The sequence below is a fragment of the Solanum dulcamara genome, chromosome 2 (assembly GCF_947179165.1).
Source record: "Solanum dulcamara chromosome 2, daSolDulc1.2, whole genome shotgun sequence".
Taxonomy (NCBI): Eukaryota; Viridiplantae; Streptophyta; class Magnoliopsida; order Solanales; family Solanaceae; genus Solanum; species Solanum dulcamara.
Window position 1 is genome coordinate 1660861 of NC_077238.1, and position 24990 is coordinate 1685850.

Sequence of the window (24990 nt, forward strand, 5' to 3'; positions counted from 1 at the left end):
ATGTAAGGATGATTTATTTTCATCTCTTATTTAGATGCAACGACCGTTTGTTACAATAATATATCTTTTTCCCAGGTGAAATCTATAAAAAAGAATTGATTAGAGTTTCATTATTTTAACCAAATAATTATAAATTCAAATATAAAGTTCCAATCATACACATGGGTCATGGAATAATGACTTCTTATTACTTTCATATTATAATGTACTGAAAATACAAGTAATTACATGAACAACAATACAATTCCTGCATCATTGAACCATTTACATAAATTACAATTACATTGTTCATAATTTAAACACAATCCACAGCCAATTCTTGAACTTTTTTCTTAAAATATAATTTTGAGAAATGACTCAAAACTTTTTCTTTTGCTTGACAGGTCCTCTTGGAATCTTGTTGAGCACTTCAGTATCAAATTTATTGTATAGTTTTTTCATATCTTGGTTACCTTGCTTTACTAAATAATCAACCTCATTTTGATACCTTTCATATAAAGCTGGTAACGTTGCCAAGCAAACAAACCCTATAAATCAATTAAACACATCATAATTCAAATCATAGAGTCACGAGTTTGAATCCTGCTCGCCTTTTTTTTTTGGGGGGGGGGGGGGGGTTGTTCCGTATTAATTATTACATCCGTTTTATTTTATGTAGTTGTGTTTGACTAGATGCGAAATCAAAGAAAAAAAAAGACTTTTGAAACTTGTAATTTTAAACATGTCATGACATTTCTGTGGTTGTAAAAGTCGGGAGTGGGGATAGGTTTTGACATATAAGTTCGGCTAAACTTTATAGTTTTAGTACAAATGATGTATATACGTTAAAAAAATCCACCAAATATATACACAAATTGAATGCAGAACCTAGTTACTAATACTTGAGGTCACTGTCCCAGAATCAAAAACCTATAAAGTTCAATTTCTGAATTCGTTTCTGATAAAAGCATATCATTACTTAAGAATAAAATGAAAAATTTAAAGTTTATTAATTGCTTCGAAATGTGAAAAGTTTCCATCTTTTTGGACACTTTCATTTTTAGTTAGTTATAGTAAAAGAAATGTCATGACATAATAGTTTTAAAATTTCGCGTACTCACTTAAATAGATTCACATAAAATGAAACTAAGAAAATATGTTATAAAGAAAAAAATAAGGTCCAAATTCCAAAACCTTACCTAGATACAATAAATTCAGAGAGCTGAAGTAACTTCCAATAACTGATAATATCCATAGGAAAGTGATTACCTAAGACCAAATAAACCAAAAATTGGAGTTAAAACAAAAATTCAATAGAAAATAATAGGAAAACAATTAAATGTGATAAAAAAAAAATGTACCAGGAAAAAAGTTCTGAAATCTTTCTCAGATGAAATTTCATAGAATTTCACTAACATAGAGTTGAATTTCCCGCATAACCATCTAAATGTTGAATCTGATATCATAAATGCCCGAAAATCGGGAGGATTCCTGAAATATTAAGAATTTTCACACTATCATATCATCAAATAACCCTTCATAAAAGTAAATTTCTAATCTTGAAAATTAACATTCCAAAAAATCCCTATATTCCAATTGGAATTTTCAACTTAATCCATTGAATTTTGGCTTGTCAAGAATCCCTTGCCACAAATCAAATTCCAATGGGATATCCATTAGGAATTAGTGATTTCTTGATAAGTAACAAGACATGACAAGTTATTTGTTACAGCAGATAAAATCGACCTGATAATTTAACAATTTTGTATATTTTCATTGTATATAGTTAGATTCGAACATCTATAATAAAAGATTACCAATCAACAAATCCAGCTCCCACAGACCAAATGAAGAGAATTAACATCACGCTCATAGAAATGTGACACAAAAGTGTCACAAAATTGTACTCCATAACTTCAAAAAGGGACCAAATTACTGTGAATCCAATTAAAATTGATGCTGTTAATGTCTTGTCTCTCCATAACAATATGTCAGCAACTGTCAAAAAAGAAAAAACAAGTTATAATCAATAAAGATCAAACAAATAACATGCCATATAGGCTTATATGCTGGTTTGTGAATAAAGTTTCATATTTTTCAAATTGATCAAAAAAAGAAGAAGTTATATATAAAGAAGAAGTTGCTTTTGAAGAAAATCATGTTACTTTAACACAAAACAAATGTTACCATACATGTCTTATTATTTGGGATGTACCAACAAAGTCTCGCATCGAAAATTGATGAGAAAATTTGAGGGTTAAAATTCACAAATAGCCATTTTTAACTGTTCTGTAGTTGAAAAATATATAGTCATTGTTTTTTAGCTTTAAATTTCAACAGGTGTAACTCCCAAGATAATATTCTGGAGTATTTTCACCCGTAAATTTTAAAACTCATGTGATAATGACTATTTTTTAAAGACAGGGCTGAAAAGTGACAAGTGGGAGCTATTTCTACAAAAAAAAGCTACACATAAAGTATTGGAATAATCTTGTAGATTTTAAACTTTTTGGGGAAGTTTATGCGAATTTTGCGCAAAACGAATAATATCACACCATGTTAAGAACTTCTCTTTGTGCTAAATTAGCCCAACATGCCTCAATCAATATATATGTTATGCTAAGTTCAGATCAAAAATAATGAATTCAATTGAACACACGAAAACGCAATGAAGAAAATTAAATGAATATACCTTTTCCTCCTCCAAGAATTGAATGCATTGGTCTATCATGAGCCAAAAATCTTCTTGTGGGTGCTGAATGTGAAGGGTGTGGGTCATCAGAATCAGAAGAATAAATTGGCATATTGTTTTATGAATTTTATCAACAATATTGAATTATTATGAATAATAATATTATTGAAACTTGTTGGAGTTTGAATATAATAGGGAAGTACTATGGTTTTAATTTTATTTATAGTTTGTTGTAATTCTAAATTTTGGGAGACAAGTAAGTATACATACAATAGAACAAGCAAAGAAAGGAATAGCTTTAGCATGGCATTGAAGTTTTGCTGTCACATAAGAAACCTAAGCTAGCTAGCTTCTTTGTTGTTATAGTATTATATTACTAATTCATCTTCTTTGGCATGTGTGTGTTTTTAACATAGAAAAAGTAAGTTACCACCGAAGTTTGTGATGAGATGGATAGAATATGTTCTCGGGTTCGAATTCTTGAAATGAAAAATGCTCATGATAAGAAGCAGTGATGGAGCCACTATAATTGACACCCCTTCATCGAAAAACTACATTGCTTAGCTATATGTTAACTCTCCTATTTTTACGCTTGTCTCTATTGTTTTATATTTTGACATTCCTTAGTAAAATTTATAGTTCCGCCATTGATAAGAAGTATTTATCTTTTTAATGGATCGTATGCAACACGAATCTGAAATAGTCGGGACCTCCCAAGAGGTGCTGAACACTAAATGAAAAAATTACGTTAGTACTCTACTGACTGAAATTTCATGATTTAGCCTATAAATGGACTACTCTTTAGTTTTTGTTCTATGAATAGGTTGATTTTTAACTTTTACCTCTAGAAATCGAATTTATGTCTAGCGGGACATAAGTTCTTTAAGAGTGCGGAGCATAACTTATGCGATATTATGATCCAAAAATATAAACTTATGTCCTGCAATGCCTTAAGGGGTAAAAATTTAAAGAACCAACACAAAATATGTCCGAAAAGTGCAAATGATCTAAATTACAATTCAATTCACTAGGCCCGATTTCTTTTACAGGCCCATTTAGAATCAAACGGATCATACCAGGCAGAAATTGCATTAGGTAGCCACAATTTCAAACTTCAGATTAGAATTAGACTGCACTAGTGTTAAATACATTACAAAATTCGATTATGTTTTAAATGACGGTCCTAAAAGCTAATATTTATGCGCTTCGACTTAACCTTCATGCTATGTTCAACCTATGAACTTCATTGCTATTTTGCTCGTAATTATCATAAGAATTGATTGTTTAATAATAAAATTTGTTTGTCGCTAAATTCTATTTTTTAAAGTACTGCTAGATTTATTTTTATATATAAGTTGTTGGTAAAATTAAAAGTAATTGAGCCAAAGACATAAATCAATGTCATGTCATTTTCCAATTTATTTATGCAATCTGAACATTAGACTTAAATGTCCACTTTTTGTAATAAAAGTTTCCATATTTATTGGCTTTTTATATAATATAATCAAAGATTAGATAGGATCTTTGACCACTAAATTGTCTTAACAAAAAACATTTTAACTTTTCCTTGCTGTGGTGATCTTATTAATCATCAAAAGATTTACATTTACAGTTTAAAATTTTAAAATTAACCTCTTAAGTTCCATAGGGTATCAAAAATTCTACAATGAAGCAATCATTAGTGATTCTTATTAGTTATGGTACATTTTAGGTCCTGTTTATAGACTAATCATTGCCAAAATTAATTAAAGCATTTGTTTATTCATTGAATTTCAACTCAATTTATGCATCAAAACTTTTGATTCAAAATTAGTTCCCCCCTCCTTTTTTTTGGGTGGAGGTTGAAGTCGGTGACAAATTTATGTTATTCGGAAGCTCGTTAATTCAGATCCGCATTATGTAAAATTTTACAAATTATGAAAGTTTTTTATTTTTCAGTACTCGAACTCAAGAGCTCATGACTACGCCCCTTGACATTATATCATAATATATTATACAGTATGGTCAGGGGTGGAGCCACATTGTGGCTAGGGGTTCATCCGAACTCCCTTCGGCAAAAAAATATACTATTTATACATGGTTAAAGTAATTTTTTATGTATAAATAGTAGATGTCAAACCACCTTCGGCTAGTTTGTGTGTCTACTTCTTCAGATTTTGAACCTCCTTATTGGAAATCCTGGCTCCACCACTGAGTATGGTACTTGTAATATTTGACTTACTGGTGATATATTATATTTCAGTCCATAAGAGACTTTAACAATATACTAGGTTTTTCGTATATGAGTGAAGAGTCGTATATATACATATACTATATAGTATAATCTAAATGTTGAATATTTATACGTGATGCATGCCAAGATTGGGCCCTTTCTATAATGATGAAATCATATATTATCTTGACTTATAATAACAATAATAAAAATAGTAGACAGCAATAAAGTGTGATACTATATATATATATAGGAGGCGCATGCCCAAAAGTTAAATGATCGGATCACATCACCGAAAAGAATGTCTCCTTCATGATTAGAAGACACTATTTATTACATCAAATATTTTACTCGCACCTGATAACTGATAAAGTTACTGTCATGTGATCAGGAGGTCACGGGTTCAAGTCTTGAAAACAGCTTCTGGCAGAAATGCAAGGTAAGACTGCGTACAATAGACCCTTGTGGTCAGGCTCTTTCCCGGACTCCGCACATAGCAGGAGCTTTAGTACACCGGACTGCCCTACTTGATATTTATATCACATCAATATATAAATATATAATCATTGGAATTTTTAAGGTGTTATGTCGATAGTGTTCTCTCGTTTTTTTAAATGATAAATCACCGAACCAAAATTTATCTTACATAGACAAGGGCTTGTTGGATTTTCTAAGCGTAATGAATCGAAGCTCAAAACGGATCAAGATAGTTTAGAAAGAGTAAATTACGTTCTTGTTACATTCTCTACAATTCGCCTGTCCAAACGAATATTAAAATATAAACCTTGATGTCAATAAATTTTTGTAATGCAAGACTTACATCGAATAACCTTTCAACTCAACTCCATACGAGAAGGGGGCTCAATCGAACATGATATTTTTAGTTTAAATATTATATCTATATTAAAATAGTGCTAAATTTCAAAATTCATAAATTTTAAATTTTAAATTCGTCTCCAATTCATATAGGACCACCTAAAAAAAGTTGAAAATAAAAACTTTAATTGATTCATAATATTTACTCATACTCATGATTGTTATGATAGCTTCTACTAATGGTAAGCATGCCGGTATTATTACTAATAATGCGTAAATAACTTTAAACCATATGTCGACGCTTCGTTACATTGAATTTATCTAGTGCGAATTATATTTTTAACGTATTTCACAAATTATTATACATGAACGGATTTACACAGTACACATTTAAAAAATTGCGATTATAAGCTTCCCCAAAAAATAGCTTTAAAAGTCTTATTTTTTAAAATATCAACTACTTATAGTTGGCTCAATCTAGTCCACTTTCTACTAATTAATAGATGTACATTAATAACACTATAAAATAAAAGAGGAAAAAGAAATGGAAATTAACTACGAAATTTATTGTTTATTTATTGCTAAGTAATTCGTAGCTATCATATCTTTTTGTTAAATTGTTGTTAAAGAGGATTAACGACAGACTTTCATTGTTTAGCGATAAAAGCTATCCATCGCTAATTCTTATTTTCTTTTTGTAGTGTAAATCCAGAAAACCAAAAAAAAAAATCAAGAAAAATAGCAGGTAGATGTTCATAATTAAAATTAGTTGGTTTTATCATTTTTTTACTTTATTCTGTAGTTTTTATTTTATATACTTTTTTTTGCATGACACTTGTTCAACCACAGATAAGAAGACTAAGTTTTTTTTTTTTAATAATAAAATATGTACATGACAAAGTTATTTCTGTGTGGCATAAAAAGTGGAAAGATTTCAATCTTCCAAATCAAATGATTTGTGAAAAATAAATCCTTAGTTTACTTTAACCAAGCACATGAAGGGGAAAAAATTGGAGGGAAAAAAAGAAAATTTTCTTTTTATTATACTTTTTCAATATATGTTAAACTTTATACAAGTGAAGTCAGCATTTTCGACACAACCATAGATATAAACGTGAAAAATAATTAAAGTTTGGGCTAATATAAAGTTATGTACCTATAAATTTCACAAAAATGAGATATTTCATCTTTGCTAAGAGCTTTAAAAGTTGAACTCGTCAAATTTACTTTTCACTACTAGCAATAGAGGGTTTTTTTAATCCCAAAAATTAATGGAATATTCGTATTATAATACATGATTTTCCCACTCATTTCCTGTCTAACCAGCTCACTGGAAAAATGCATGGTGGAAAAACAGATTCTCACTGAAATACCGAATAACTTTCTAACTTTTTGTATAAAAACACACTAAACATTTTTTAATAGTGTTTGGGTCAGCCTATAAATAGAGCTTACATGCCAATGCATTCATCGCAACACAAACAACAACAACAATAACATTGTACTCTCATCACTTACAAACAATTCTCTCTTGCTACCCACACAAACACACACACTAGATCATTCCAAAATGACAATGAGGTTTGTGGCTATTATTGCAATTGTACTTTTTTTTGTTCTTGTTCAAGAAACTAAGGTAACAAAAGCAAATGTGAGTTGCAATCCGTTGCAACTAAGTCCATGTGCAAATGCCATAACATCATCCTCAACTCCAAGTTCAATTTGTTGCTCAAAGTTGAAAGAACAAAGGCCATGTCTTTGCAAATACATGAAGGATCCAAGACTTCAAAAGATGATTTCTTCTCCTAATGCCAAGAAAGTGGCTTCTACTTGTGGTTCCCCTTTCCCAAATTGCTAAGAAAACTAATGTCCCACTTCTATATGATTAGCCTTTAATATTGGCCTAAGACGAGTTTATATGGAGTAGCATGGTACGATCAGTGAGGAGTCATATAGTCGACCCTTCCTTGTTTACGTAGTAGCTGTTTGTTGTTCTCTATAATTAGCCTTTAATGTTGTTCTAAGATGATTGGAGTAACATGGTCAGAGAGGAGTCATATTGTCAATCCCGACTTGTTTGCGACTGAGCCGTATGTAGTAGTTGTTGTTGTATTCTATAATTAGCTTTTATGTTTAAGATATAACTAAGATGTGTATTTTCTTTTTGTTGAAGAGTGTAATATATATCCTTAATGTTGTTCTTCAATAGTAATATTGGTATTAATGTTGGGAGTTAATTATCTTGAAAATGTTACTCTTTTTGTAATATAAGTTTACCAATGTTGGTTGTTGTAATTCTAGTTTTCTTCAAGAAAAATGTGTTTGATTAATAGTAAATGTGCTTTTCAATTAATGATGTCTTCTATATGAATAATTTCATTGATTTTTCTGCCTCTAACCAACTAATTAAAGTTTTGTTAACCCACGATTAGTAGTACAAATTACAATAATGAGTTCAACATAAAGAAGGGATAATTTATAACTTAATAACACATCTCTTGGACTAATTCAAATTCGCATTGTGTAGGCCTTATTATTGGGAAAGTGCTGCCAACATGGGTTCTTTCATTCCCCGTTTATTTTTCGAATTTGAACTCGAGATTTTTAGTAAAGAGGGAAGATATTGTATCCATCACACAATTAATACCCCTTCATGGTTAGATAAAACTGATTGTAGATAGACAATTGGCATGTCCAAACTCCAAACCAAACTAGGAATATAATTTGAGAAGACTTAGGCAAGAAATTGTTTTTCTATATACAAAGAAATAAGAGCAAGGGGTGTTGGCTGTAATTCAGACATGTTTTTCAAACAATATGAATTTTTTTCAAGATAGTTAACCACGAGGGAGATCATTCAGAATCCGTTGGCTTGATGAATTGATCAACTTGTTGTATTGGTCTTTTTTTTTTAAAGAGATTTAGTAAGTCTATTTTAGCTCGTATAATTTCATTAATGAAAATCAATATTCAAAAACATATCCAAACATTGAGAAGCTTTTCACCCTCGAGTTTGCTAGTTTTATGAGTCATTGTGTGTGTATATATCACCTAATTTATCATAATTTTTGGACATAAAAGTGTGAGAATAAAAATTAGAGTATGAATTGAGAAATAAGAATCTTTTGTCATGAGAATCATAACCCAAATTCAAAGATAAATAACTCTCAATATATACAACAACAAGATTCATCATGAATTGATAAATTTTACATTGATTATCAGTCTACTACAGCCTTCCTCCATTATTAGAACTTGCGACCAGCAATGTGACCAAGCTCATACAGAGTTAAATTGGGTCTTTATATCTGAACAAAAATTGTGCACATTCTATCGAAACAAATTCGAAAAAAGAAATAATCTTTTCATCCTCTACAAGGAAAGTGAATACCATTCTTTCATTTCATAGTTTGTCCACTGACATAGAATCACAAAATAAACTGCAGAAAATAGTTTCAAACTGTAAAATTGTACCCTTTTTCAAGTTCACTACCAAGAAAATCATACCTCAGAAAAGCTATTACAGACACGACGTGGACGTGGACGCGGATGCTGCTAATACGACTTTACTTAAATTCCTATGGACTACGTTCATATATAATATATTATGTATGTAACTAAGGATGGTACAAACCCAAACAAAGAACTAGAACTCTTCATGTTTAAGTTCCTTATCAAAATACCTTGTTCGATTTGTAAATGTAATGGACCTTTAGAAGAAACACGGATTCAGCCCTTTCTTTCAGTAGATTCGGTGTAGTTAGATGTTGCCATTCCAAGTCCTTCGTTTTGGTGTTTTTGCCATCCACCGGTATCAGCCTTTGAGTGTATCCAGTAGTAGAAAATTGATCCGATCATTGATAATAAGGTCAGGGCAGCGCCAGCAGCAAATACACCTTTTCGGAGGGTGGCACATGACAAGTTTTCAACTCGGAAAACTGCGCGATACTTTGTATGATATGCATTCCTTGCTGATCCTGCCAATAAGCATGCTTCTGCTCCTAAAAAGCTAACCCTGTGTATCATTCAAAAGAGGAAGTAAGCAATATATTTATGTAATTCTAATGCGATCAAGTTTCCGTGGCTGCTATAGATAGGGAGGTTAAGCAGGGGGGAAAGATCAACAAAGTAACTATCGTGACAACGGCCATAGACTGTGGAGCCAAAAGGTAAAAAGAATGTGACAGAGAAGAAAATGTGTATAAAGTAATGAAAGTATCTCCGAGAATTTTGCTAGTACTCTCACTCCCCTCTCCCTTGCGCCCTCACCATTTTTCCGCTAGCATTTGGCCATATATTTGGGAGTAGTTTTTGAAATTTATCTTCAAATATATGTTTGGCCATGAAATTTGATCAAATATTCAAACATTTTCAAGTTCCCAAAACTGGCTTCGGACTAGTTTTTGGTTTTTTGGGGACTTCTACTCACAAAACTTCAAAAAACTTCCAAGTAAAATGATGTCCAAACACAACTTCAAACGGGAGCGAATCATTTTCAGGGGAACAAAGTTGAATGTGTTTTTATTACTTCATATGTTTATTTTAACAGGTCTTTGCCTATTGTTTGCATCTTAACTTATATATTCATCATTTCAAGTAATGGATTATTTATTTCAATTTGGCATCTTAATATCACTTTATGTTCTTTTACATACGAATGTTAATTAAATCTTTTGTTACTTTAATCCACCACTGCAAACACCACCGTCAACATCGAAACCAATGAGAATAGCCTCATGCACTAGCCAACTATCTAAACTAGATATCACCTATCATCACCATCAAAACCATCCGCGTCTATGAGAATTTTCCTGGTAAAAACTAAGTTGTACTCTGTGTTTACACCAAACAAATGAATGCAACACCAGTGTCTTTCATATACTTGTTCCATGGTTAAGTGATATGTATAATTACTGTAATTTTTAACTGCTATAGTTATATTGTTCGGTTTGATGTAAACACCAAGCACGAGTAAGTACTTAGCATCCTTCTTATCCCTTTTGTAATCTTCAACTCTGTTACCATTTTTAATTTCTGGAGTTGCTGGTTCAGGACTTGGGCACTATAAGAGCAGGACAACAACAAACTACAAGAAAGTTCTCTGAATGGGTTTTCTAATTTAACATTAACAAATAACTTTTACTTCCCTTAATTAAGTCTCCACGGAAAATGACAAAGAGGATCAATTTAAAAATAAGAAATATGGTCCAAGAATATTATTTTTTTGTGGGGAGGATTAAGAATTGAAAGTGCAGGGAGAAGAGAAATTACACTAGTCATTGTAGCTATGTATGAGAAACAATAATTTAACTTACCAATAAAAAGAAAATGAAAGACAAACAATTTTTTTGGATGACGGTGGTAGGCAAGCCAGCTTGTGAGTACCTCGACTAATTCCACTGGGTACTTATAAGCAATTACCCACAAAGGCTTGTCACGAATGGGAAGAAATCACCTAGTATTATTTTTTATTGCTGTTGGAATTTGAACCCAAGATCTCGTAGTTCTGCCCCACTCCACACCCTTGAGTGCATAAGACAGCAAATTTAAAGTTATCTGCCATAGGAAGGCATTGAGATTGACGTGTTGGGAGTTTGAACTGTTAGTGTGAACTTAAGCTTTCTAGTTTGGGATGAGGTGAACATGAGGGTGAATAAGAATACGGGAGAACAACAATTAAGATTCTCCGGCGAAACAACTGGAGAAGCCCAAAAGGATCGATGATCAGTAAACTAGAGTTTGGACGAAGAAAAGTGACGCAGTCAATGGTGCATAGCAGATGGGCAAGTGAAGCAGTCATTCACGCTTACTCCATCAAACTAGAGGTAGAATTTACTTGAGTCGAGGGTCTTTCGGAAACAACCTCTCTGTCTTCACAATGTAGGCATAAGGTCAGCATACACACCACTCTCCCCAGACCCCACTTGTTGGATTAGACTAAGTATGTTGTTGTTGTCATCTCTCTCCTAATTTAGAGACACTAACTTACAGAGGTGGAGCCAGGACTTAAAGCTTATGGGTTTGGAATTCCAGTGCTTTCAAGTTATTGGGTTCTAAACTAAATAATTTGTATGTATTTGACAGATTTCTTAAGAATGCAAAATTAGGACTAAAGCTATTGGATTCGGCCGAACCCAAACACTGAGCAGAACTGGCTGAAAGTTACATATGTATACTTCCAAAAGGCAAAAACTATCATCATCGATTGTTGAAGTTTCCTCTTTCAAATTCAGTTACAATATTTATGGAAATTGCTTTTCATGTTTCTTCCTAATTAACTTGTGTATACATACATCACGAGATAACCAGACTAACTGTTGTACAAAAAGAGAAGTCAAAACTCACCTCAGCAGAACTCCAAAATATTTTCATTATCTTTATCTATTCAACCACTTATTTTAGTGCCGGTAAGATTGGGGCAAACGTCAAGTGGCAATTCAAAGATCCATTAAGGGTTTGCACCTGTTACAGGTGCCACAGCTACTCACAAACAACTTAAAGAATCAATTTCCTCGGTGAAAAAGTTATATTGGTTTTGACCTTTATAGCGTAACTCTAAGTTGTCATTGTACTTGTGCAATAGGTGAATAAATGCTCAAGACCAATATAACACTTTTTTAATCTCAAAATAGGATATTGGTTTTGAGCATTTCTTTACCTATTGCACAAGTACGATCACAATTTAGTGCACATTATAAAGATCACAATCAATCTAGTGGCACCGTTTTGGCTCAAACAAAAAGGAATCTAGAGGCCGTTTGGATTGGCTTATAAGCTGTTTTCAGCTTTTTTTGAGTGTTTGGCTGGCCAACTTAAAGTCATTTTGTGCTTAAAATAAGCCTCAATAAATAGTTGAGTTTATTTGGATGAACTTATTTTAAGCAGTTTATAAGTTGAAAACAGCTTATAAGTCAAAAAAAAAAAGTTGGCCTGCACCTACTTTTTTCTTTTTAACTTATAAGCAATTTTCAACTTATAAGCTGCTTAAAAATAAGTCAATCCAGACAGGCTACTAAACCGTGAAAGAAAGAAAAGGGTACAAAACTCCATCAAATGGTGCAAACAGACGGGAAGAGTAAGATGACTAATGAAACCCTAGAATACTTAGCACCCAACTATGGTTACTTTATGGCAAGATTAAGTTTCAACAAGGTATGATGCCTTCATTAGTTTAGAATTGCAGAAGCATCAATCTTAAACTTAACAAATAACAATTAAGCCAATCAACAAACCAATCTCATCACCTAAATCACATGAATATTTCGTAAACTCAAGGGGGTAAACGCACTACAACCAGACAAAAGAATGTGAATAAACTAAAAGTAAAAGAGAGAACAGTAATTATATTCTTACCAGGAGAAGACAAAGAAGAAAATGGCACAAGTAGTAGAACTACCACCCATCATTCCTCTTCCAAAACACAAGCACTTGGTAACGCCGTTAACCAACGTTTGGCTAATCAGAAGCAACCCAAATGCCGCCAATCCATAGGCTGTAGAAGCATCCGTTCCATACAAACAGTACGTCCTTTCATCATACTCATCCGGTACAACTTTCGCCTTCACAAACACAAAACAACATTCAAAATTCCATCTTTAACAACCAAGAAACCCACTACTACTACGCCTCAATCCCATCTCGAACAACAACAACAATTACTATGCCTCAATTCCAAGCAAGTTGGGTCGGCTATATGAATACTTGAAATATGAATCCTCATGGACCATGCAACTATACCCAAAAAAACAGAAGAAATTCAAATCTTTAACTATACCCCAGAAAAAAAAACACCAAAAAAAATTGTTCTTCAACTAGACTCATTAGCAACAAAAACAACAACATACCAGTGTAATCCAACTATGGGGAGTACGCCTTACCTTGGAAGGTAGAGAGGCTGTCTTCGATAGACCCTAAGCTCAAAGAAGACTCATTAGCAAATAAACCCAAAAACTCAATCTTTACAACACTCAGAAACAAAAATAGCACCAAAAATATTCAATCTTTAACTACACCCAGAAACAAAAAACACCCAAAAAATTCATTTTTTAATTATTCAACTCCATCAAGAAACACCAAACACCCCAAAAAATCAATCTTTAGCAACACAAGAAACCAAACACATCCAACACATCCCAATCTTTAACAACACCCAGAAACAAACTCACTCACTAACACAGTAACACACAAAAAATGGATCTTTCCCTACCTCCAAGAAACAAAGAACAAAACACAATCTTTAACTATACCCAGAAACAAAAAACACCCCAAAAAATCAATCTTTAGCAACACAAGAAACCAAAAACATCCAACACAATCCAATCTTTAACTACACCCAGAAACAAACACACACACACACAAAAAAAAGAATCAATCTTTGCCTATCTCCAAGAAACAAAGAACCAAAAAAGAACCAATCTTTAACTACACCCACAAGCAAAAAAAGCAAAAAAAACAGAGAAAATATAAGATAAGGTAAAAAGGGTACCGTGCTACGACGTCGTTCAGCACCGACAGCAAGAACAAAGGCAATGAGATGAAGTGCAATAACAATTACAAGAACAGGAATAGAAACCGCCATTACTGGCCAAACTGGAAAACAATTTCTTTACTTTCCCCTTCTTTATTTCTCAAATTCACTCTACTTTTTTCTTTGTTAAGTGGGGGGCTTTAACTTTACTTTTATTCCAATATATTTAGCAGCACTTAGCAGCTGCTTTTTTGAAGCTTTGGGTTACTATAACTAGTGTATATCATTTTTGTTGCTTTATGAGAAAAAAAGAGTAAAAAAGAGTGAAAATGATTAATCTAATAGTGTTTTTGGAAGGTAGGGTCATACATTTTTGTTTGATAGTTGTGGAGTGTACGTTATAGTTTGAATGTCGACCCGTGAATTAAGTTATTTCGAGATTGCTAGGAAAATCCAATGGGACAAAGAGAATTTAGAAAAATATTTGAAGAATAAGTTCATTTTATAAAATATTTTTTTAAATATTTAAACTAATCAATCATGAGAGAATGGAAAAAATATTTGTACTAGTATAAGTATTCCCCTTTCGGCAAAATACGTGATGCACTTTCTATTATAGTTTTATTTTAAAAAGATTATAATTTAAAGTTTAATTTCTAAATTTATTACTGCTCAGCTATATATTAACATGGGCCCAAGAAGAGCCCAATCACTTATTGGGTTGTCTAGTTCCTGGTCCAATAGCTTAGCTTGTAGCCAACCTCTGTCTATATAACTGGCCCATAAACTTCATACAAATTGATCTTTTGAACTTACTTCAAGCTATCATGGTAATATGTTCCACCAATCTTGGGAGGGGGTTGGGGGTGGGTGGGGAGAGTAAATTATCTCTATTACTTATGTTTATTTTATTTTCACTATCTGGTTCTTGTACATAAAAAATGAGATGAAGGGTATGTTCGATACAATAGAAAATGTTTTTCTTCATATCGAACACATCCTAAGTGATGTTATTACGCACTCTTTCAAAAATGTTTGCTTTTAGAAAAGCCTTCTTTGTTCGAGCTTCAATTTCAACTACATTTAATCCTCCAATATGCTCATGAACTTAAAGTCGTTCAAATCGCTAGTTTGATTTACAAGCAAAAGTTATTGAATTCAGTCGAACTCGATTCTTGATAATTTCTACCTCTACCCCTTTATTAGGGTCAGAGTACTTCTGAGGATGGAGTCATCTTTGACAAGACCCTAAAACATATACCGAACATGAAGTGGAGAAAATAGGTGTTTGAAACAAGCTTATATATGATTTATCCAAATTAACTGGATCTCAAAACGTATACCGAACATGAAGTGGAGAAATAGGGATTTGAAGCAAGACTATATATGATTTAGGATGATTACAAATAATTTATTCTTATAAAATAAATTAACTTAGCAATTTATTAAGAAAAGAGATAGTAAAAGAATGAGAGAATTAAGAGAATTTCTTGTGTGTTCTTGTTGTATAATTGCTGCAAATGGAAAAATAAACAAGTGGGGGAGGGGACAAATTGAAGTGGAGAGAAAAGTAAAAGAAGGAAGAAAATGAGGAAAAGGGGAAAGGGACGTCCATAGTGGACATCTACTTTCATAATACTCCCCCTTGGATGTCCACGTGTAGTGTGCCTCATTAAAATTTTACAAGGAACAATATACATAGTAGTTATTCTGAACCCTCATAGATGTTGTGCCTCGTTAAAACCTTATTAGGAAAAATTTAGTGAAAAAAGCCTAACGAAGGAAAAAGAATACACACATCTGATAATACGCCTTGAGTGCTGCCTCATTAAAAACATTGCTAGGAAAACCCAATGGGACAAAATCTAAATTAAGAAAAAAAGAGTGCAGCGCGTATTATACTCCCCCTGATGAAGACATCATTTAATATCTCGAAGATGACTCATTCCAATCCTGTATCTCAATTTCTCAAAGGTTGAAGTTGGCAATGCCTTGGTGAATATGTCTGCTAAATTATCACTTGAACGAACTTGTTGAATATCTATTTCACCTTTCTTTTGAAGATCATGGGTAAAGAAGAATTTTGGTGAAATATGTTTTGTTCTGTCTCATTTGATGTATCCTCTCTTTAATTGAGCTATACGTGCAACATTATCTTCATACAATATTGTTGGAGTATCTCTTGCCAAATAAAGGTCACACGTTTCTTGAATGTTTTGAGTTATTGATTTTAACCAAACACATTCTCAACTTGCTTCATGAATAACTATTATCTCTACATAATTTGAAGAAGTGGCAATCATAGTTTGCTTTGTTGAACGTCATTTGTTATATCCCATATTTTTTTTAATTTCCACAATAGGACATTTTTGGGATAACGGTAACAAGTCAAGGGCAAAACTATGTTTGATTTTGTTGGATACATAATTCTTATGACTAAATTGGGATTTGGAAATATTGGAAAAGTTTAAGGGTAAAATTGGAATTTCACATGTGGAAATACTATAAAAGGTTAAGGACAAAATTGGAATTTCACATATGGAAATACTACAAAAGGTTAAGGACAAAATTGGAATTTCAACTTGAGAATATTAGAAAAGGTGAGAGGCAAAATTGAAATTTTACATGGGAGTCATCATCCAATTCTTAGAAGATTCAAGAGAATTGGAGAAGATAGAAGTGAGAAAAATTGAGGAAAACAAAGAAGAAGAAGAAAATCGGCTAAGGAAAAAAAATAGGGAGAAAATTAAAATCTTGCTCCAAAAAATATTTTCTCCTAGTATTCCTACTAATTCAAGGATCCTCTACAACATGAGGAAGTTATTTTGGAAGATAGGAGCCTTGTTTGGTTGATTGAGTGTCATGGTTAAGTGAAGAAGTTAGAAGGAAAAGGTAAGAATTAATCCAATTTCTTTGTGTTATGAAGTTTGTTGATGTTGTAGTAAGTAGGGGTGTGTAGAATTTAAGGAAATATGAAAGTTTGTATGGTAATATGGTGCCATGTATACATGTTCTTATATGAGTAAGATTTACTCAATTTTTGTGTAGTATTTTTGTGTAATATTTTTGGTGTAGTATTTGAATAGTAGTATGATAAATATTTGATGTTGAAAATGGAAGTTGGATGAAATTAATTGAAGTTGGAAATATGGGTTAGGTGATGAGATGGGAAAAATTAAGGTTGTATAGCTTGTTAATTATTGTTGTGATTCTTGGAACATAAGGGAAGCTTAAATGGTTTAAGTTGGTATTAAAATGGATTGTAGGGAATTATGTATTTTTAGTATGATTTTATAATATTATGGAAGTAAAGTTGTTCAAGTATGGATTGTTGTTGTTGATTATGAAGTTGAAAGAAGGAAATGAATTTGATTATGAAGTTGAAAGAAGAAAATGAATTGTAATAGTTTTGTTGCATTTATGGAATTTTTGGGTGAAATATGGAATTGAGGAATAATGGAATAGCTTACTTGGAATATTTTTCACCTATGTTTGAATGAGTTTAAATTAGTTATGAACATGAAATATTCATATTTATTTGGAAATGCAAAGTTGGGTTGAAAGTTATTGCATTAGTTGGAAAAGAAATCAATTCATGTTATGGTGCGTTTTAAATTGATTGTTGATGGTATCGGTGTTGTTGTTGGCTTGGTTGTTGATATGGTGGCCGAGTTGTAATCTCGGGGTTGTCATATATATAAGGGAGATGCTGCCGAAATTTTTGTAGACAAATATTGGTAGAACTGAATTTTTAAAGTCTTGTGAATAGTAATTGATAAATGTGACCAATTGTAGATTTTGGAGGAAACGGGAGTTGAATTTGGACAAACGTGAAAAGCCGATAAGGTATGTAAACTTTACATTTTCTTCTCTTGGCATGTCCTACATGTAATAGGAGTGAATACGAACCTCGGGGATCACTCTACTCTTCGAAATCGACGCTCGAAAATTTCCCTTTTCTATTCAATAGAATTGAATTAGGTAATTATGAATAGTTTTGGAAAAAATGTCTAAACTTCTAGATTTTGCACAAATGAATTCCGAATACCTTGAAACTCTTCTAAATAATGTTATGAAGTCTAACGCACGTGATTTGTATACGCCACTTCATTTGATCGAGGTGGGCCCCACTATTCCGAATTTTTCTTCGTTATTCCGTTTGAATTACGGTAGATAGAATTTGAAAGAAACTCTTTGCTATACTTCCTAATATTATATGAATAATTATTCCGTTAATTCCCATAATATATTTGGAAGTACGGAGATGATTCGGAAAATACTATTTTTACGTAGACTATTGTGATATTGGAAGTACTTGTACTATTATTATTATTCAAGTTTCCTTTTATGATTTGTTATCAAAATTATGCCATCGAGTCTGTATAAATGTTTTGTAATTTAAATTGCATTTAGTTTCTCACTACTCCACTCGTGGATGCCTCAATGCTTCTTTCACTGAGCCTGAGCCAGGATATGTTTTCGTGCATATTTCTCTGCATTATTCGCCGTGTCCCGACGTGAGGGGGCAGGTATGACATGTACATGGGGTGGTAAATGTTATGCCACGGAGTTATGCTGTGCCATGTACATATATGTTTGTGATATGATATGATTTGATATGGCCATCTGATATGATATGATTTGTTACGGAGATATTTCCTACTCTGGTGTTATGCTGTGCCGTGGTGCCGATGATGGGAGGGCAACCACACTTTGTTCACCGAGTCCATAATGGGTTCGGATATGGCATATGTCTGTGCATATATGGTTTGAGATTTTGATAAGCATTTTGAAATTCTAAACGTTGATTTCATGTTTTGCATATACTATTCAGATTATGATTTTATATATTACAGTGCATGCTTTCCATATTCGGTACATTTTCCATACTGACCCCCTTTCTTCGGGGGGCTGTGTTACATGCCCGCAGGTACCGAAGTTCGATTTGCTGATCCATCTGTTTAGGATATTTGTTGCGTCGTTGACAATGCTCCCTTGTTTGGAGCTTGTATTTTGGTACTGACTTTATCTCTGTATATTTGGATATTTTGGTCAGGGGTACGACGGGGCCCTGTCCCATCATATGACTATGCTATCATCTGTAGAGGTCTGTAGACAGATTTATGTTGTGGGTTTTGTATATATGGTTTGGGTTTTGTGTGTTTTGTGGCGGCCTATCATCCCTCGTGCCTACATCTATTTTTTTTGATCTATTTAGCATTTTTTTTATCACTACCTTTGTTTATTCGGTTAAAAGGCTAATTTGGGATAAGGGTACGTTTGGGTGCTCAATTCGGGCACCAGTCACGACCTACGGGGTTGGGTCATGACATCATTATATAGCTGTACCACCACATGTAAATAAATAGCCCATCTGCAATCGACCTTTATGGGGATCAGATAAATATCCTGCATCTGCATAACCAATCAATTCTGACATGGATTCATTTGAGTAAAACAATCCCATACCTATGGTCCCTCGGAGGTATCTGAATATATGTCTAATTTCATTCCAATGTCTTCGCATTGGGAAGAACTAAATCTTGCTAACAAGTTTACTGAGAAAGTTATATCTGGTGTAGAATTATTGGCAAGATACATTAATGCACCAATTGCACTAAAGTATGGTATTTCAGCACCAGCAAACTCTTCATCATTTTTATGAGGTCGAAATGGATCTTTATTAATATCAAGAGATCTCACAACCATTGGGATACTCAATGAGTGTGTTTTATTCATGTAAAATCTTCTTAAAATATTTTTTGTATATGTTGATTGATGGACAAATATTCCATTTGCAAAATGTTCAATTTGTAAATCAAGAAATTTTGTTGTCTTTCTGAGGTCTTTCATTTCAAATTCCCTTTTCAGATATTTTACTGCCTTTGTAAGTTCTTCAGGAGTTCTGATGATATTCAAATCATCAACATATACTGCTGTTATGACAAATTTAGATCTAGACCTTTTCATAAAGACACAAGGGCAAATTGGATCATTTTTATAGCCTTCTTTTAGCAAATATTCGCTAAGACGATTGTACCACATTCGCCCTGATTGTTTCAGCCCATATAAAGATTTTGAAGTTTTATTGAACAAGTTTTTCGGGAGTTTTTATATATTTCAGGTATTTTAAATCCTTCAAGATTTTCATAAAAATATCGTTATCGAGAGAACCATATTAATAGGCTGTAACGACATCCATTAGATGCATGCCATATTTTTCATGAACTGTCAGATTTATAAGATACCTGAAAGTGGTTACATCCACCACAGGAGAATATGTTTCCATATAATCAATGTCCAGGTTTTTGCAAAAAATCTTGTACCACAAGTCGTGTTTTATATCTTACGACTTCATTTTTCTCATTTCTTTTTCGCACAAAGACCTATTTATACCCCACTGATTTTATACCCTTCATGTATTCATATTATCGTTCCGAAAACCTTGCATTTTTCAAGCGAAACTAATTCAACTTGAATTGCATCTTTCTATTTCGTCCATTCATTCCTCTGTCTACATTCATCGACAGATCTTGGTTCAAGATCTCTATTTTATTGCATTATTTCAATAGCAACATTATAAGCAAAACTCTTGTCAACAATTATATTATTTTGGTTTCATATTTTTTCTGATGAGACATAATTTATTGAAATTTCTTTATCATTTACAGACGCCTTAACCTCTTGTAAGGTCTTATCAATTGTTACGTCTCCTCACTCTTCTTGAGCAGGTTCTTTCATATCATGACCATCTTGATTGTTTGCTCCTTTTATTTTTAGAGGATTTTTATCTTTGGAACCGATCGGTCTACCACGTTTTAAATGTGGTTTAGACTCATTTGCGTTAATTAATTGTCCTACTGGGACATCAACTCGAATTGGAGCATTAGCAACTGGAATATAAGATTTAGTAACTCTTGATAGGTCAGTGAATACATTTGGCAGTTGATTTGCAATATTTTGCAAATGAATTATCTTTTGAACTTTTAGTTCACATTTATTTGTACGAGGATCTAAATGAGATAGTGATAATGCATTCCAATCTATTTCTCTTTTCAACTGCTTATTGTCTCCCCTAATGTTGGGTATGCTGATTCATCAAAATGACAATCAACAAATATTGCAGTAAATAAATCTCCAGTCATAGGTTCCAAATATTTTATGATAGAAGGTGTTACAACCCGTATTTTGTACATTTGAACATTTGGGATAATTGTAACAAGTGAAGGATAATGCTATGTTTTGGTCTTGTTTGATACATAAGTTGGTTATGGAATTTTGGAGGTGGAAATATTGAAAAAGACTAAGAGAAAAATTGGAAGTTCACAAAATAAAGTTTTATAAAAACATATGGGCTAAGAGGTTGGGCTTGGAAAGAAATCAAAACAAATAATAAGAGAGGCCCAACCATAAGCCATGGCCCCAAAAAAAAAGGATTTAAGCCCATGTAAATTCATCCATGTGATGAATGAAATAAAGAGGGCTATTTAGTCATCCAAGTCCTAGAACTCTCTAGACAATTTGAGAAAGGTGAAGAGCAAAAGAAAGAAGAGAAAGCAAAGAGAGAAAATCGGCCATGGCAAGGAAAATATGACTCCTTGAAATCTTGTCCTAAAAATTATTTTCTTCTAGTATTTCCACTAATTCAAGGGTCCTCTATAACATGGTGGAGTTATTTTGGAAGATTGGATGCTTGTTTGGTTGATTTAGGACCTTGGTTAAGCGAAGAAGTTAGAAGAAAAAAGGTAAGAATTAATTTCTTTTTATTATGTTATGGAGGTTTGCTCATGTGTAGTATGTAGTAGTGGGTAGAAGTTACGGAAATATGAAAGTTTGCATGGTAGTATAGTGTCATGTATACATGTTCTTATTTGGGCAAGATTTATTAATTTTTTTCTTGTAATATTCTAGTAATAGTTATTCTAGTAGTGGTTATTGTGGATTTTATATTGGAAATGAAAGTTGGATGAATTTAATTGAAGTTGGAAATGAGGAGTAAGGTGATGAGATGAAAAGAATTAAGTTTGTGTAGTAGGTTAGTTTTTTTGTGATTCTTATAATATAAAGGAAGCTTAAATAGTTAAGTTGGTATTGAAAATGGATTATAGGGAATTATGTCATTCTAGTGTGATTTTATAATATTATGGAAATAAAGTTGTTAAAGTGTAAATTGTTGTTGTTGATTATGGAGTTGAAAGAAGAAAGTGTATTATAATAGCTTTGTTGCATATATGGAGATTTTGGGTGAAATATGGAAATTGTAAGTATTGTATAAATTAAATTGGAATTTTCTTGGCCTATAATTGAATGGTCTTAGAATGATATGTATAAACATAATATGTGGATATTGACTTGAAACTTGAAAGTGCAAAGTTAGATTGGAAATTATTGCACTATTTGGAAAAGAAATCAATTTATGTTATGGTGTGTTGTAAATGGATTGTTGATGTTATTGGTGGTGTGGTTGGCATGGTTGTTGACATTGTGGTCGAGTTGAAATCTCGGGGATGTTGAATTTATAGGGGAGATGTTGCCGAAATTTTGGTAGACAAGTATTGGGTAAGATTGAATTCTTACAACCATATAATTAATATTTGGTAAATATGACCAATTGTAGATTTTGGAGGAAACGGAAGTTGAATTTGGACAAGCGTAAAAGGACAATAAGGTATGTAAAGCTTTACCTTTCCTTCCCTTGGCATGTCTTAGGTGTAATAGGTTTGGATACGAGCCTCGGGGATGACTCAACTCTCCAAAATTTAAGCCTAAAGTTGTCCATTTTTCATTCAATATAATTGAATTAAATATTTATGAATAGTTGGAAAATAATTGCCTAAACCTCTATAACTTGTACAAATAGAATCCGACTATCTTAACACTCTCAAAAGTAATGTCATAAAGCTTAACGCACATAATTTGTGTACACCACCTCATTCGACCGAGGTGGGCCCCCTATTCCCGAACTTTCTTTATTATTTCATTTGGCTTATGTTGAGTAGAATTTAAAATATTAAACGACTATTATTTAATTAGTCCATTAAGCTCCATAATATATTTTAAAATATGGAGAAGATTGCAGAAAAATTATTTTGACATAGACTAACGTGATATAAGAAAGACATGTGCTACGATTATTGAGTCTCTATAAGTGTTTTGTATATTAAATTGCATTTAGATTCTCACTACTCCGCTCGTGCATACTATTATGATATCGTTCGTCGAAACCCGAGCCGACTTTGTAATTGTGCGCCCTATAATATATTCGGCAGTATGATGTGTTACGGGTCCCGAGACCTCGCCATAGGGCCGAGTACCGTTTATGGTGTTATGATGTGATATGACATATGACATATTGTGATGATATGATGTGTTCGGAGTTTGTACGGAGATTTGAAACCTTCCGGAGTATGATGTGTTGTGGTGCCAGCGTCAGGGTGGTTACCACATTCCCGAGCCTTATGCAAGATTTTTATTTGCATTATGTACATATGTTTTGAGTATAGATTTTGATGTCCTGGTTTGGTATGTACTCCTTGTACCTTTCCTTTCAGTTACGATCTATATTTTTTTATACTTCATGCTTTACATACTCAGTACACATGTCATACTGACCCCCTTTCTGTAGGGGCTGCATTTCATGCCCGCAGGTACAGACGTTCGTGACCCGTCAGCGTAGGCTACCCACCTTCTGCTACTACAGAGTGCTCCTTTGACTTGGAGCCGCACTTTGGTATATGGTTTACCTATGTACATACTCTTGTATATCTGATCTTTTGGGTACGGCGGGGCCCTGTCCCATCATATACTTCCATTGTGTTCTATAGAGACCTGTAGACATATGTGTGGGTCATGGGTCGTGTCTGTTCGTCTGATTATGCCTTGTGTATTAATGCGGTCCCTTTTGTTATAACGGCCAAAACGGCCCATATGTTTGTATATATGCACGTATCCGGTGACGCGCCTTCCGTCGCTCCTTTTGGTTTGATATGTTATTTTCTGCACACGCGACTCGTTAACGTAATGATCGCCTACTGTTCTGATTGGAACAAATATTAAATTTGAATTATTCTACAGTATGGCGATTTGGTATATGAGTTCGTTTGGGTATCCAAATAGGATGCCAGTCGCGGCCCATAGGGCTGGGTCATGACAGAAGGAGATTCATACCCAACATATATCCTCATTCTTCTTTGGGTCCCATTTTTGTGCGTTGTGGTGGAGCAATTGGAACATATACTGCACATCCAAATATTCTAAGATGGGAAATGTTCAGCTCCTGACCAAAAGTCAATTGTAATGGGGAGACTTTATGATAACTTATGGGTCTGATCCGCACAAGACTTGCTGCATTCAAAATAGCATGACCCCATAATGAAATGGGAAGTTTTGTTCTCATAAGCATTGGTCTAGCAATTAATTGGGGACGTTTAATTAATGATTCCGCTAGACCATTTTGAGTATGAACATGAGCAACCGGATGCTCAAATGTTATTCCAGTGGACAAACAATAATCATTAAATGTTTGAGATGTGAATTCGCCAGCATTATCAAAACGAATTGTCTTTATTGCATAATCTGAAAATTGTGTTTTTAAGTTGACTATTTGAGCAAGTAATCTCATAAATGCTATGATTACGAGTTGATAATATGCACACATATGACCATATTGTAGATGCATCTATTAAAATCATATAATATTTAAATGGTCCACATGATGGGTGAATGAACCCACATATATCACCCTGTATATGTTTCAGAAATGCTGGGGATTCATTTCCCACTTTGATTACTGTTAGTAAACCTTTGGTTCACTGTGACATGTGT

The 24990-nt window shown here is 33.1% G+C and overlaps 2 protein-coding genes and 1 long non-coding RNA gene across 3 annotated transcripts; 1 reads left to right on the top strand and 2 right to left on the bottom strand.

Annotated features, from left to right (window-relative positions):
- Positions 1-166: 166 nt before the first annotated feature.
- On the bottom strand, positions 167-2868 carry LOC129874079 (reticulon-like protein B9). Its single transcript, XM_055949306.1, has 5 exons — positions 2672-2868; positions 1797-1977; positions 1341-1470; positions 1179-1248; positions 167-527 (listed from the first exon to the last, which is right to left on the bottom strand). The coding sequence occupies exons 1-5, from the start codon at positions 2781-2783 to the stop codon at positions 358-360; spliced, it is 663 nt and encodes a 220-aa protein (XP_055805281.1). The 5' UTR covers positions 2784-2868; the 3' UTR covers positions 167-357.
- A 6210-nt stretch (positions 2869-9078) lies between these two features.
- LOC129879925 (uncharacterized) lies at positions 9079-14476 on the bottom strand. Its single transcript, XM_055953673.1, has 3 exons — positions 14185-14476; positions 13053-13258; positions 9079-9714 (listed from the first exon to the last, which is right to left on the bottom strand). Exons 1-3 carry the CDS (start codon positions 14275-14277, stop codon positions 9429-9431), a joined length of 585 nt encoding a protein of 194 aa, XP_055809648.1. The 5' UTR covers positions 14278-14476; the 3' UTR covers positions 9079-9428.
- Positions 14477-16542: 2066 nt separating this feature from the next.
- On the top strand, positions 16543-19340 carry LOC129874089 (uncharacterized). The gene is made up of 3 exons (XR_008762834.1): positions 16543-17058; positions 17962-18012; positions 19097-19340. It is a non-coding gene; the product is annotated as an uncharacterized LOC129874089 (long non-coding RNA).
- Positions 19341-24990: the final 5650 nt, after the last annotated feature.